We start from the raw sequence: 13809 nt of genomic DNA, 5'->3' as shown, positions 1-13809 counted from the left end.
GCTTTGCCTCTATTTTCCCAGATTCTCCGCCCCATGTCACACCTCCTGGTCTAATTCGGTATTACTAGCAAATTCTCAAATCCATCACCTTAAACTACATGGCATGCATGACGGCCTGCATAAAAGATGCTGATTATGTTCAATTAGGACTTTAACTTTAAAAAAAAAAATTTTATCTTCCGTTTTTTCTTCTGGCATTTATCTGGTGAGAGAGAGAGAGCGTAGAGATCAGAAAGACAGAGAAAAAAAATACATTGTGTGGGAGGTGAAATGCCACGGTCATTTTTGAAGCTCATTTGGAGTTACTGGTTGTGATTTACTGAAAAGAAAATGAAATTCATGTCCACCATCCGTCTTGCTGAAATGTCATGCCAAGTGCAGCTGTAGTAGCAGGGAGGTCCAGTGGAGATGCCTGCAAATCACCTGCCAGCCGCTGTTGGTCTCTGGTTTGAGAGCCACGTGCGTGCGGCAAAGAAGTAAAACCCATGGTCTGCAGGCCAACAAGGAACTTCCCTGGAACATGGAAATGCTCAACTACAGGGACCCCTAATTTTGGCACAGTTACTCTCTCCCCTGCCATGATCCCAAAAGTGGGGCCTAAAAGCTCCAACTTCTAGAACATGGAACATATTATCAATATGTGTATCAATATCTATTGCTTTGTCCATCCTGACTCTTTGGATGACGTCTGAAAGGTGGAGTCCCACAGCAGGCAGCACGGCGATATAAACTATATCAACAGGATCACTGAACTTCAAGGAACAGCCCTGTTTTCCTCTTTAGGCACAACCTGACACTCAGTGGGAAATTCGACAAAGCACCTTCCCTAACTGCAAAAATGCTCATCTTGACCATGCCCAGTCAGGCCCCTGGGCTCCTTGAAGATGTGTTTGTAACTTTCTTATAGGGTTACATAATGCACGCTTACCAGATCATGTCACGCATCATGACTAGACCAGAAAGGAAGGTATGAAATTCACATTGGCCATATTCTGCTGGGGTTAAAATTCTGGTTGGGGAGGAAGCTGAAACTATTGGTAAATGGAAATTTCAGGGTTGCCTATTCATCTTGTCATTTATTACCACAACAGATTGAAAAATGGCTCTTTCTGGTGAAAGCTTTAAACAAACAAAAATAACAACAACAAAGAAACAGCAGCTCAGGCTTCTATACTGGAGTAGAGCGGAAGGTGAAGGATGCCATAAAAGGCCAAAAAGGAAGCTGCCAGGGGACATGGAGTCACTTCACATTCTTCTGCTTTTCTTTTGAAATTGGCCGGATATTTCATTAATTCACTCTTATTTGGAGAGCATTTATACAGCACTTTTACATCCCCCCCATGTATAGATACCAGGAGGTCCATACATGAATCTCAAAAATGTGCATTTATAATGTTTATGCTTTTTCTCCCCCAAGGACACCTTGGTGACTTCAAGGTGGAGCACAAATGCAGTGGGACACTAGGCTCCCACCTCTGTCCCCCGGGGAAAGGCTGGGAAGTTTAACTGCTCCATGGTTAATAACAGATTCAGTGTACACACACAGATCCAGACATTTGCAGAGGAGAAACCAAACTCCCTACATTTTCAGAAAAATCGAGGGTACAGGGAGAATCCAAACCTCTCCACATGCCGCTCTGGGAACTGGGGCCATGGCCCTGAGTCCCAGGCCATGCACGTTCCATTGCCCACCAACAGCCGAGGTGGACGGGACTGTGGCCCTGTCTCCCTTTGATGTGATGTGAGCAGAAATGTTGGAAAGTGACCTCTCGCCTTGAAAATGCAAACAACCATATGCTCCATTTGCTGCAAAGATCTCACCGGCAAAAATGTCCCTGTATATCCTTTCCTTTCATTTTTTACATAATTTCCTCTTTCGGAATGAAGATGATTAATGATTCTTCCCAGACATATTTCTTTCACACCTAAGGATAAATGTGGCTCCCCAAAGATGATGGGATGCCTCAGGAGATTCTGCCCGAACTCCCGAAAATCCAAACTCCACTCTGATCCAAACTCAAACCCAAAACAGCAACACACACAAAGAACTGTCACCATCACCACCTTCTCCCCTAACCAAAACGCCCTTGGACCTTCACGAAATGGGGCCTCACCTTTCTAAAGAAATGCTGCGTGGCCACGGCAAGGGCATCAAAGCTGCAGATGGCCCTCCTCAGCTCCCCTTGCACGATGCCTAGCTGTCTGGTCTGCCGCTCACACCGCTCCTTCAGCCGCTGCACCAGCTGCCGCTCAGCCTCACGGGCCTGCGGGTCCGGCTTGGGCGGAAACCCATTTCGAGCTGCCGCAGTCCTCTGCTTTGGGTATCCTGTGAGAAACAAAACCAAACTCCAGTCACCTGTGAAAAAACACACAGCACACAGGTGACAACGGCTTCTTATTACACAAGGAGTTCTTCAAGTGGTAGAGAAGAAACTGCCCACGGTTTGTCATCTTTAAGGACTGAAAAGAAAAAACAGGGACTAAAATTATTGTTCCATTAATGTGGTTCTAAGTGCAAGGTTTCCTGCTTGGAAAAAGGACAATAGACAAAATTGCCAAATTCCTTCCAGCTTCCGACACTTCTAGGCTTGCTTGGATAGAGAAGCATTTTTTTTTTTTTCTTAAAGGAGATTGCTCTTTGAAAATGTCTAATGGGAAATCAATCAGTCAATCCAGATGGAAGTCAGACCTATAATCATCTAGCAACCTTTTAATTGGGCATCAGAGAACAACACCTCGATGCCCCTTCCTTCGCCTTAGAGGCTACTACCCTTTTCTTCAATGTCAAGTCCAAGTCACAGCCCTGGCCACCTCTGCTCTAGCAACTCCCGACTTTAAATTCCTACAGGACCAATGTCCTGTGAGGTTTCCTGCAATACATCCCTCCAATGTGACTTGACGCCACCTCCGTGGCTAAAGGTGCAGTCTGAGCCATCATCCCCTCTCGCTCTCTGATAGGAAGCCCTGCTTCCTCTCTTCCTTCACTACGCCACAGCCAGAATGACCTCTGCACACGTGAGGCAGGTCATGACCCGTGTGGACCCCTCTGTTCACTTTCTCTCGCAGTAAAAAGAAAGTCCATACACCTTACCATGGCCTGCAAAGCCTTCTGTGACTTGGCTCCGGCCAGGTGAGTGTGAGGGGCCGTAGGGCCACAGATGAAGGGGCAAGGAGCTCTGCCTGGGGTTGAGGACAGGGTTCTGGGGGTAAAGGAGTGGTGATTTTTAGGTTGAAGCTCAAAAAAAGAAAAGGCAAGGTCCCCCAAAATAGCACAGAGGAAAGCACTCCACCATGGCCCAAGACCCGTGTGTGGGCAGGCGCCTTCCTCTGGTCCCTCTGTGGGAGGCGCAGATAGACCCAGGACGCGCAGGCAGTCAGAGAACCCCTGCCATTGACAATGGGCTTACATCTCAAAGGTGCGTTCTTTCCTTCGCTCTAGTAGATCACACTCCTAGAGGACATGACACAGACACTGACCAGCACCATCATAAATTCACTCATATTTCAAATGTTTTCTTCCTCCTCTTTTTTCCTCTCCAAGATACCAGGGAGCAACATATAAAACAAATCAGAAAATGTAGCCCCTTTAGTACCTGGTGTACTGAGACAACATAGAGTAACGGGTTTGTGAATGTGCAAGTGGCCTCATCTTTTAAGGGGAAAGTGGTTAATTGATCTAAATGCTTCTAATGGTTAATTTAAGGGTAATCATGCTAGCTGGGTGCGGTGGCTCAAGCCTGTAATCCCAGCACTTTGGGAGGCCAAGACGGGCGGATCACGAGGTCAGGATATCGAGACCATCCTGGCTAACACGGTGAAACCCCGTCTCTCCTAAAAAATACAAAAAAACTAGCTGGGCATGGTGGCGGGCGCCTGTAGTCCCAGCTACTCGGGAGGCTGAGGCAAGAGAATGGCGTAAACCCAGGAGGCGGAGCTTGCCGTAAGCTGAGATCCGGCCACTGCACTCCAGCCTGGGCAACAGAGCGAGACTCCATCTCAAAAAAAAAAAAAAAAAGGGTAACCATGCTAATTTTAAAATTAATTCCTTCTCCTCTTAAAAAGTCATCAGAGATTGCCATGTAACCTCACATACGGCACATCTTAAATTATTCTGACTTAACAGAATAGCAGAATGTGAAATCACTGCTTCACAGAGACTGTCTTTACGATAGCAGAGTACATAATATTCCAGAAAACTCACTTGTTTGTTGTAGGCAAATCAACCTGAATATGTCCTTTATCTCAACATTCTCAATGCTGAAAAGAAAACAAATATGACTACCAACTAAACATCATTAAGAAAAGGTGAGAGATTTTATTGCCTGCATTAAACTCTAAGACACAGCTTAAGACCAAAGATAGATTTTTTTTTCCCCCACAATTGCTGTTTTCCATTTTATTGCTGTGGCTGGTGATTTTACAAAACACTTCAGTGCTTTAATTAATTTGTTGAGGTACCAGGTGCCTGACACTGTTACAATAGAAGGCATTTCTTTTAGAAATCTAAAGAAAATAATAAAACAATTTCCAGCTCAGTGAATTAGAACTAATTGTAACCCATGGTACAGAGAGTCACCTCTGAGCTTGTGGACGTTAGCAGGCGCTCACACTGTCATGTATTTTTGGATGTTAGATTTATTTCTGGGTAGGATAGCTCCTAAGAATGACCACCTTTAATAATATCATCATCATGATGTTAGAAATTATACTCAATGGTAAATGCACAATATAAAAGGATTCAGTGAAATTCTACTCTTGGCACTTACTTTGATATTGGTGTCATTATTATATTGCTTTTACTCACCTATTCAAAATTCCAGTGTTCTACTGAACAACAGTGCAAAAAGCTCACCTCTTCTTCTGGGGCCAGCAAACAACCCGTGTTCTGAGCTAAGATAGAGGCTCCCCTGACAACGTCAACTTTTGGGATCAACACACCAAGCGAAAGTTTGGCGGCTCTGTGACACCAAACTACCTTGTGAAACTAATCCTGGTTCAGGACCGGTGGCACTCCATCACTGTCAGAGCACAGATCAAGGCTCCGGCACCTAAGACTTTAGGAAGGAAAAGCTGAGAAACAAAGTTGATTGTAGAGTTCTCTATTGCTTTAAGGTGAAAAGGGTCCTGCCATTCTCTAAACATATCCAGCGTGACTTTGCCTAGGACTAATAATCATTGTACTGTCACTGGCATACTGTCACTGGCAGTCTTTTGTCTTTGCTAAAAACAGTATTCTTTCTCGTGCTGTCGATCTTTGTTACTACTTCTATAGCTGATTCCCTGATGTACTGTCACCTCCTTTCCTGTCCACCCACATGTCAGACGGTCCCCAGGGTGGTGCATAAAGATCGCAGCTCAGGCTCACTGCCACCTTGGGGATGGACAGCTTATGATGAATGAAGATCACTGACACAGCCAGCTTCAGCTGTTTCAGAACAGGTGTTTGCTTCTCATTTTTCTCTCAAGAGCCCGCACATAGTGAAGCTAGAATGCACATCTGCTTAGGAAGCACCAGGTTTGTGGAATAATTAGAGGGCCAACTTCTGCAGGGTGGTGGTCACAGGCAGCTCCCAAGGCACATGGTGGGCCTGGGATGAGAAGTGGTGTTGGTGTGGTGGTGACCCACTCCTGACCTCTTCCCCATCATATTTCTCACTAGTGCCACCGCGCAGGCTTTAAAGGAGGGGCATGTCACGTTCCCCCACGACACTTTCAGATGTAGGAGTGTTTTGTTATCGCCTCCTTCCCTGCTCCTTGCAGTACTTCTATTGCTTCTGGGGTGGTCTCAGGTTCAAAGCAGAAAAGCAGGCAGGCATGCCACTGACCTCACTGTGCAGGCAGCCAGAACCTACTTAGACGCTTTCCAAAGAAGTGAGACTCTGGTCCCCTACAATGTCTATCTGATTTCTACCCAGCTGAACTAGGAAATGGATATTAGTGAATAGGGGCCTTCAACACAGGGCTTACCAATGGATTCAGAATCTTTAAATGCAGGGAAAAGAGAGTAGCATTGCCAATTTTTTACTCACTGGCCCTAGTACACTACCCAACTGTTAATGAGCCTTATCTCCAATGTACTTCCTTTTCTGTGTGAAATATACGAGCAGAAATACCTAGATTAGTGTTTTGTCCTGACCTACACACAAAGCTGACTTCACATGCATGCTTCTTGTCATGTGGTTTTCGGCCGCAAAACCACCTGACACCTTCTCTTCAGCACTGACTCTGTGAATGAGACTGTGCAAGGCACAGCGGGAAATGAAAAGAAGTAAAGCCCAGTCCTTGCCCTCAGGCAATCCTTGTCCTGTAGGGACCTGGCCAGGCCTGGCTCTTGGTCTTCTGACTGCCTTGCCCAGGGCTCTTACCAATTAAGCACATTGCTGAACCACTCTACAGCATCTCTAACAGATCTCCCTGGTTGGGGCGCATACTCTAAATCTAGAACACCCTCCTGCCATCTAAATGTTACCCCAATCATGATTTTTTTGCAGCCATCCTATTGGCTACATAACTCTGGTCAGGAGAAGATAGAATCCATGCTGATCTCAGTGGCAGCTGGTAACTGTGAGGCCTCCAGGGAGAAGCTGGTGACCTTCTACAGCACAAAGGTGGATGCGAACAGTTTGCGTGCAAAGGCTAGGCATTGCGTGCAAACGCTGAGCACGGGAGAGGACACGGCCTTTGAAAATGGAAAGAAAATATTAAAAATTCATCGGCAGTCATCCAGTCCCTATCCAGAGGATTGTAATGGATGAAAAAGATTGGTTTAATTTTAAAGCTGGAAAGCTTAACTGACACAATAACAAACAGTGCCGCATGGGAACCTGCATATTTATAACATCAGAGATGGCCCATGACCTTCACACCATAGACAAGAAGGCAAATAATTACAGGACAGAACTTTGATAGCTTCCCACTTGAAGACAAAGCACTTCATGGGTTTGGTCAGCATCATAACAGACAGCAGGACACCCTAGGGAGTCCATGCACTGATTTCTTTGTGGACTTGGACAGGCTTTATTTTTATTAAACCAATCTAAATTTATTTCAGAAAACGCTGCCCAGTGGCCCACTATTTTCCTACTTAGTACTGGCAATGGCTTGGCTGGGGTGAGCTTGTGGTGGGGAGAGGCTGAGCAGATGGCGTGTGGGTGGGGATTTCCTTCCAGCTGGTCCTAAGTACAGATGGGGGCAGGAATTACAAATTTGGGTAGCACCGGGCCATCCCATAACTACGCCCTGTAGGAGCAAGGTACTCCCAAGGTAGGAGCAGATTCTTTCGTGTTTTGATGTACAGAAGAACCGAAAAAACAGGAAGCTACAATCAGGGTTTCCAGATCCAACAATAAACACTTTGTTCATATAACCCACTCTCTAGACAAGATAAAACGTGGCATACAGTATTTTCAACTTTAGGAAACTTATTGTTATTTACAAGAAGTACGGGTGCTATTTATCTAGGTAAATCTGAATCCCTTTTTTCTCCAAAGGTAAAAAATAGTGGCTTAATGGTGTTATGACAATTGCCAAATTTTTATATTCAAATATAGCTACTTCTGGCCAAGATGAAGTAAGTGGGATCAGACTTACCCTCTCATTTGAAATCAGCAAAAAAAAAAAAAAAAAAAAAAGCCCCAAATATACAAGACAATAGTTTTCAAGACATTAAACTTTAGGCAATGAAGCACAGTGATCCCTGAGAGTCAGAAAACAAACGAGGTGAACCTACAATTGCTGAAGCTCATCACCCACATGACTTTTCAAACTCTGGTGCAGGGAATCGGGGGACTCAGGTAGAGCCCGGAGGTTTCTCTGAGTTGAGAAAGTGGATCTGGGGGCTCAGGGAGGTCAGGAGTTAGAGCCTACAAGGTAGAGTACCAGAGAGGACTGAGCTCCACCGAGAGAATTCTGAAGATCTGAGGAGTGACCTCGAATTTTCATCCAGGTTCTGATCAGTGCATGCCTGCCTGTGGAGAGAGGATCTCAGGTTGGGGACAGAACTCTGCCAAGGATTAGTGGGACAATACTTAAGAGTCCACCAAAGGCCACAAATAGTTCCTGTTCCCAGCAGCCAGTTTGGAACACCTCATACTTCATGGGCATCAGGTAAAGCATTCAGACAGCTTTTGCTCAGTAGTGTAGAAAAATTGGCTGGGAAGAACTGCTGATCAGTACCTGCCTAATAAGGCTGAAGAGCAAAACCCAGAATGATCAGACTCCTTCCGAGTGACATAACTTCACTCCAGAAAAAAACTTAAGAATACTATGGGGGCTAGGCATGGTGGCTCATGCCTGTAATCCCAGCACTTTGAGAGGCCAAGGCAGGACAATGGCTTGAGCTCAGGTGTTTGAGACCAGCCTGGGCAACATAGAAAGACCTCATCTCTACAAAAACAAAACAAAACAAAACAAAACAAAACCAAAATTAGCCAGGTATGGTGGTGCACACCTATAGTCCCAGCTGCTTGGAAGGCTGTGGGGGGATGATTGCTCGAGCCTGGGAGGTCAAGGCTGAAGTGAGCTGACATCACGCACTGCACTCCAGCCTGGGTGACAGAGTGAGACCCTGTCTCAAAAACAGAACAAAACAAAACAAAACACCTTACTAACCAAGAAATCAGTAGTGGCCTTTGTAGTAGAATAGTGGGGTGTCTAGATGGTAGCAGGTAGAGTCATTTGTAAGCATGGGGACCGGGATGGGGAACATAAACAATTTTTTCTCAAAACTGGGTGTCCAGATGGGGAGAAAAATGTGTCAGAAATATGAGGGTCAGGGGATGTTTGTTATTCTGGCTTGTTTTGTTTTGGGGAAGGGAGAGATGACAGAAAAGATAGTTCCTGCCATGATTCAATTTACAGTCCAGGAGGGGAGAGGAACTCTCCTTAAATGAGACACCCAGAAAGCTTCTCCGAGGCCAGATGTCATTTGAAGGCCCAAAGGCCTGATGGAGGCACTAACCATTTCAGTTGATTTTCTTTGATATTCAGTAATCTGAATAAAGAAGCATCATCATCAAAAAGAAATGAAGATCCTGGAAAAAGAAAAACTGTCCCTCCCAGACCTCTCCACTGTGGTTATGTAGCATTTCCAAGTTGCCATTCTTTAGGACTCGAAATCCACCTGTGGTGGCAAGACCCTACACTTGCCCTCAGTGACTGCCCCTTCATGTACATACCCTGCTGCTATGAACTGACTGACTGTGTGCTCTCAGGATTTATATATGGAAGCCCTAATTCCCAATGTGATGACATCTGTAAGTGGGGCCTTTCGGAGGTGATTAGGTCCTGAGAGTGGGGCCCTCATGAATGGGATTAGTGCTCTTATAAGAAGAAATATGAGAGCAATAATCTGTCTCTCCCACGTGTAAGGCTATGGCAAAAATGTATTCATCTGCAAACAAAGAAGAGGACCCTCACCAGAAACAAATCAGTCAGCACCTTGCTCTTGGATTTCTCAGCCTCCAGAATCATGAGAAAAAAATTCTATTGTTTAAGTCATCCAATCTATGGTATTTGTTATAGCAGCCCAAGTGGACTAAAACAACTGCATAACAACCATGAACATGAAGAGATACCACTCTCAAGACTATATTATATTACACATTAAGAGGAAGATTATCTTGGGTGAGCCTGGCCTAATCAAGCAAGTCTACTAAAAGCAGAGTTATCTCCAGCTGGTCATAGAGCTGCATGTCAGAGATTTGAAGTCTGAGAAGGATTCAACACACCATTACTGCTTTGAAGATAAAAGGGAGCACATAGCAAGGCATGTGGATGGCCCTATGAGCTGAAGGTTGTCCCTGACTGATAGCCAGCAAGGAAACAAAAACTCTAGTACTACAAGCACATGAGCTAGATTCTACCAACAACCTAAATGACTTTAAAAGCAAACATTCTCCAGAGCCTCTAGTCAAGAACTCAGCCTGGCTGACATCTTCATATCAGCCTTGTGATCATTTGAGCAGAGAATTCAAGGTAAGCCACATCTGGATGTCTAACCTACAGAACTGTGAGTTAATAAATAAATGTTATTTTACGAAAAAGAAAGGGAAAGGAAAAGTAGTGAGGATATAGCAATCAAAACTATCCAGAATGAAACACAGAGAGAAGAAATACTCAAAGAAATGAACAGAATATCACTTTGAACAGGAGCTGTAGCGCAACTTGAAGAGGCCTAATATATGTGTTATTGGAGTCCCTGAAGATGAAGAACGAGGACTGAAAATATTTGAAAAAACAATGGGCAAAACACCGCAAATTTGATGAAAACTATAAAAACAGATCCAAAAATCTCAACAAACTTCAAGCACAAAAACACGAAGAAAACAACAACAAGGAATATTGTAATTAAACTGATCAAAACCCATGAAAAAGAGAACATCTTTAAAGCAGCCAGAAAAAAGACACATTATGTACAAAGACCCAAAGATAAGAATAACAGCAGATTTTCCACTAGACATCATTCAAGATAGACACAAACAAAACAGCATCTTTAAATATTCAAAGAAAAAAATACCAACTTGGATTCGGAACAAAGCAAAAATATTTATCAAAAGCACAGGTGAACAAAATCCAAAAGAATTCACCACCAGCAAACCTCCACTACAATAAATGTTAAAGGAAGTCCTTCAGACAGAAGAAAAATGATACCAGATAGAAATGTGGATCTACACAAAGAAATAAAAAATACTAAAAATGGCAATTAAATGAGTAACTCAAAAGACTTTTATTATTTAAATTTCTTTAAAAGAAAACTGAGTGTCGATAATCAATAATAATAACAATGTAGTATAGGTTCATAATATATGTAGAAGTAAAGTATCTAATAACAATAGCACAAATGCCAGAAGAGAGATGGAAATATGCTGTTATAACATTCTTACATCATGTACAAAGTGATATAATGTCACTTGAAGCTAGAATGTTGAAAGCTAATGACATATATTATGAAACATCCACTGGATAAAACAACCACTGAGAACACAAAAATAAGAGACAGATAGCTAATACATGAACAAAGGAGATAAACGGAATCATAAAAAACTTTCCAATGCCAAAAGAAGGAAGTAAAAGAGGGAAAAGAAAAGAAAGAACATATGGGTTAAATAGAAAATATGGCAAGATGGTAGATTTAATCTCAATTACATCAGTAATAACATCAGATGTATATGAAAGGCAGAGATTGCAGATTGGATAAAAATGTAAGATCTAATTACATGAGGCCTATAAGAAGCCTACTTAAAAATAAATAGAAAAATAGATGAAAAGGTTAGTACGGAAAGATTATACCACGCTGAAAATAACAGAAAGCTGGAGTGGCTCTATTAACAATGAAAAAAGTAGATTTCAAGGAAAAAATTATTACCAGGGATAAAGAAGTTCATTTCATAATGATAAAGTGGCCAATTCATCAAAGTGATAAACTAAAACTTTACATACCTTATAGAGCTGATTCAGAATATATGGAGGAAAGGCTGATAAAGTTGACAAAGGAAACAGACAAATCTGCAATTACAGTCTGAGATTTCAAGCCCTCTCTCATCTACTGAAAGAACAGGTAGAGAGAAAATCAGTGAGGGTATAGAATACTTGACAATGCTTCAGCCAACCTGACCTATGAGATTTGTAGAACACTCCACACAGAAACAGCAGAGTAGACGCTGTTTTTTTAAGTATGCATGAAATGTTTACCAAGGTAGATCTTGTTGTGGGTCTTAAAACAAGGCTCAATAAATTTAAAAGGATTCGAGTCATCTGTGACATAATAAGAAATATATATTTGGTCTCTGCCCCCAATTTCTGACACAGAGTTCCTAAAACCCTTGTACTTTGCTGAGTGATATGAGTGCTAGAAGAATCTTTTGTTCTAACATTTGGTTTTGATCCCAGTTTCTGACACAGAGCTCCTAAATCCCTTGGAATTTCCTGGGTAACAGAAGCATTATTTGCTCTAATGACAGCTTCTCTTGCTGGCTCCTGGATAGTTTCAGGATAGGGACTGGTCACCAGAAAGACCAAGCCATGATTAGAAGCTTGAAACTTCCAGCTCCCTCTCTCCCCTTCCTCCGCGGCTGGAGACTGAGTTAAGAATCAGTCATGTCTGTGTGATGAAGCCTTATCAAAACTCCTGAAGTATAGGATTCGGAGGACTTCTGGGTTGGTGAATGCATCCAGGTATCAACATGGTGGAGCGCCCTCTCTCTGTGGGACACAAGCTCCTGCACTCTGGACCTGACTCTATGTACCTCCTCATCCAACTCTTCATCTGTATCCTTCATCATATCCTTTATAATAAACTGGTAAATAACTGAGATGTTTCCCTGATTTCTGTGAGTTGTTATAATAAATTATTCAACTTAAGGAGAAGATTGTGAGAACCTCCAATTTGTAGTCAGGTCAGACAGAAGTGTGGGTCACATACACACCTACTACTTTTAGTTGGCACCTAAAGTGAGGGTCAGTCTTGTGAGATTGAGCCCTTAACCTGTGTGGCCTGTGCTAACTCTGGGTAATTAGTGTTATACTTGAATCAAATTGTAGGACACTCGGGTGGTGTCCACAGAGAAGTGGAGAATCGCTTGGTGTGGAAACCTCACATGTGTGGTGTCAGAGGTGCTGTGACGGGAGGAATAGGTTTGTGGTTTTTTTTTTTTTTTAATCATCCAAAGTATGTTCTCCAACCAAATTAGAATTACAAATTAGAGATCAATAACAGAAAGATCCCTGAGAGGTCCCCAAATATGTGCAAACTAAACAATACACTTCCAAATAATCATGGACTAAAGAAGAAATTCAAAAGGGAAATCTGAAAATATTTTGAACTCAATGAAGATGAAAACCGAATGTGTCAAAATGTGTGGACTATGACTAAAGCAACTTGTACAGAGAGATTTACTGTACTAAACACATACATAATTAACAAAAGACCTCCAACCAATGACATCAGCTAATTAAACCCAGTATAAGCAGAAGAAGAGTAAAAAGAACAGAAATCAGAAAGTGAGGGAAAACGGCAGACGGGAGGCAGGACTAACCTACGGCTCCCACTCAGATGGACAGAGCAGCTTATGGAGACACACTGGGAACTTTTGGTCCAAGAACTACTGAAGAACACACCAGGAAAGCTGAGAGAATCCACAGACCCTTTGAAAGAGGTGGCTTGTTGCTGCGGGCTGCATGACACAGCTGAAAAACTATGAGTGTCCGAAGTGTGACAGGGGAACGACTGTCCCCAAACACACGTCCTCACTGGGGAGCCTGAAGAACCAGATCACGGGAGAAGGATTTGACCTTATCGGGAGCTAAGACAAATTTAGAGAGCTGAGCAAAATATAAGGGTAGGGGAAGCAGTGGGAGTCCTGTAGGCATTCTCGAACCCCAGGGAAGCCATTTCTGCCTTCGTCTCTCAGGGGTTCTTGGGGGAGGGGCCAGTGGAATTGGGGAAAGATCACAGGGAGAAGGAAACTTCCAGCTGAACTTTAAAACAATTTGCGCAGTTTCCTGGACAGAGTCTGGAGAGGAGGTGATCTGGGAGTACGGATAGGAGCACAGAAGCCGCTGCAGGTGGGGAGGCGTGAAACCTGAAAGTCCCACTTGCTTTCTCAGCAGGGAGGCTTTTAGCCTGGGGCATGTCCCTCTTGTGCTGTTGGGGGGACATGTGGGAGTGACACTGGCCTTGTAAGGCCTGTCACTGCCAGCTTTCCCCCTGCCGACCTGCGTGACCCAGCAGAGGCAGCCATAATGCCCCTGGGAACATAATTCCATTGGCTTGAAACCACACCCCCATCCTGCACAACAGCCCCAGGGAGC

At 43.5% G+C, this 13809-nt stretch overlaps 1 protein-coding gene across 4 annotated transcripts in view; it reads right to left on the bottom strand.

Moving 5' to 3' along the window:
• The window catches only part of MTUS2 (microtubule associated scaffold protein 2), a 625283-nt gene that overhangs the window by 144001 nt on the left and 467473 nt on the right, over window positions 1-13809 (bottom strand). For all 4 annotated transcript variants that reach the window (XM_050766814.1, XM_050766813.1, XM_050766816.1 and 1 more), the window contains one exon: window positions 2115-2326. In XM_050766814.1, the coding sequence (XP_050622771.1) occupies window positions 2115-2326 (212 nt within the window). The remainder of the gene's footprint in view (window positions 1-2114; window positions 2327-13809) is intronic.

This window comes from Macaca thibetana, chromosome 17, assembly GCF_024542745.1.
Source record: "Macaca thibetana thibetana isolate TM-01 chromosome 17, ASM2454274v1, whole genome shotgun sequence".
In the NCBI taxonomy this organism is placed as follows: domain Eukaryota; kingdom Metazoa; phylum Chordata; class Mammalia; order Primates; family Cercopithecidae; genus Macaca; species Macaca thibetana.
The sequence above is the reverse complement of the archived record's forward strand: the minus strand, read 5'-3'. Positions and strand labels throughout refer to the sequence as shown.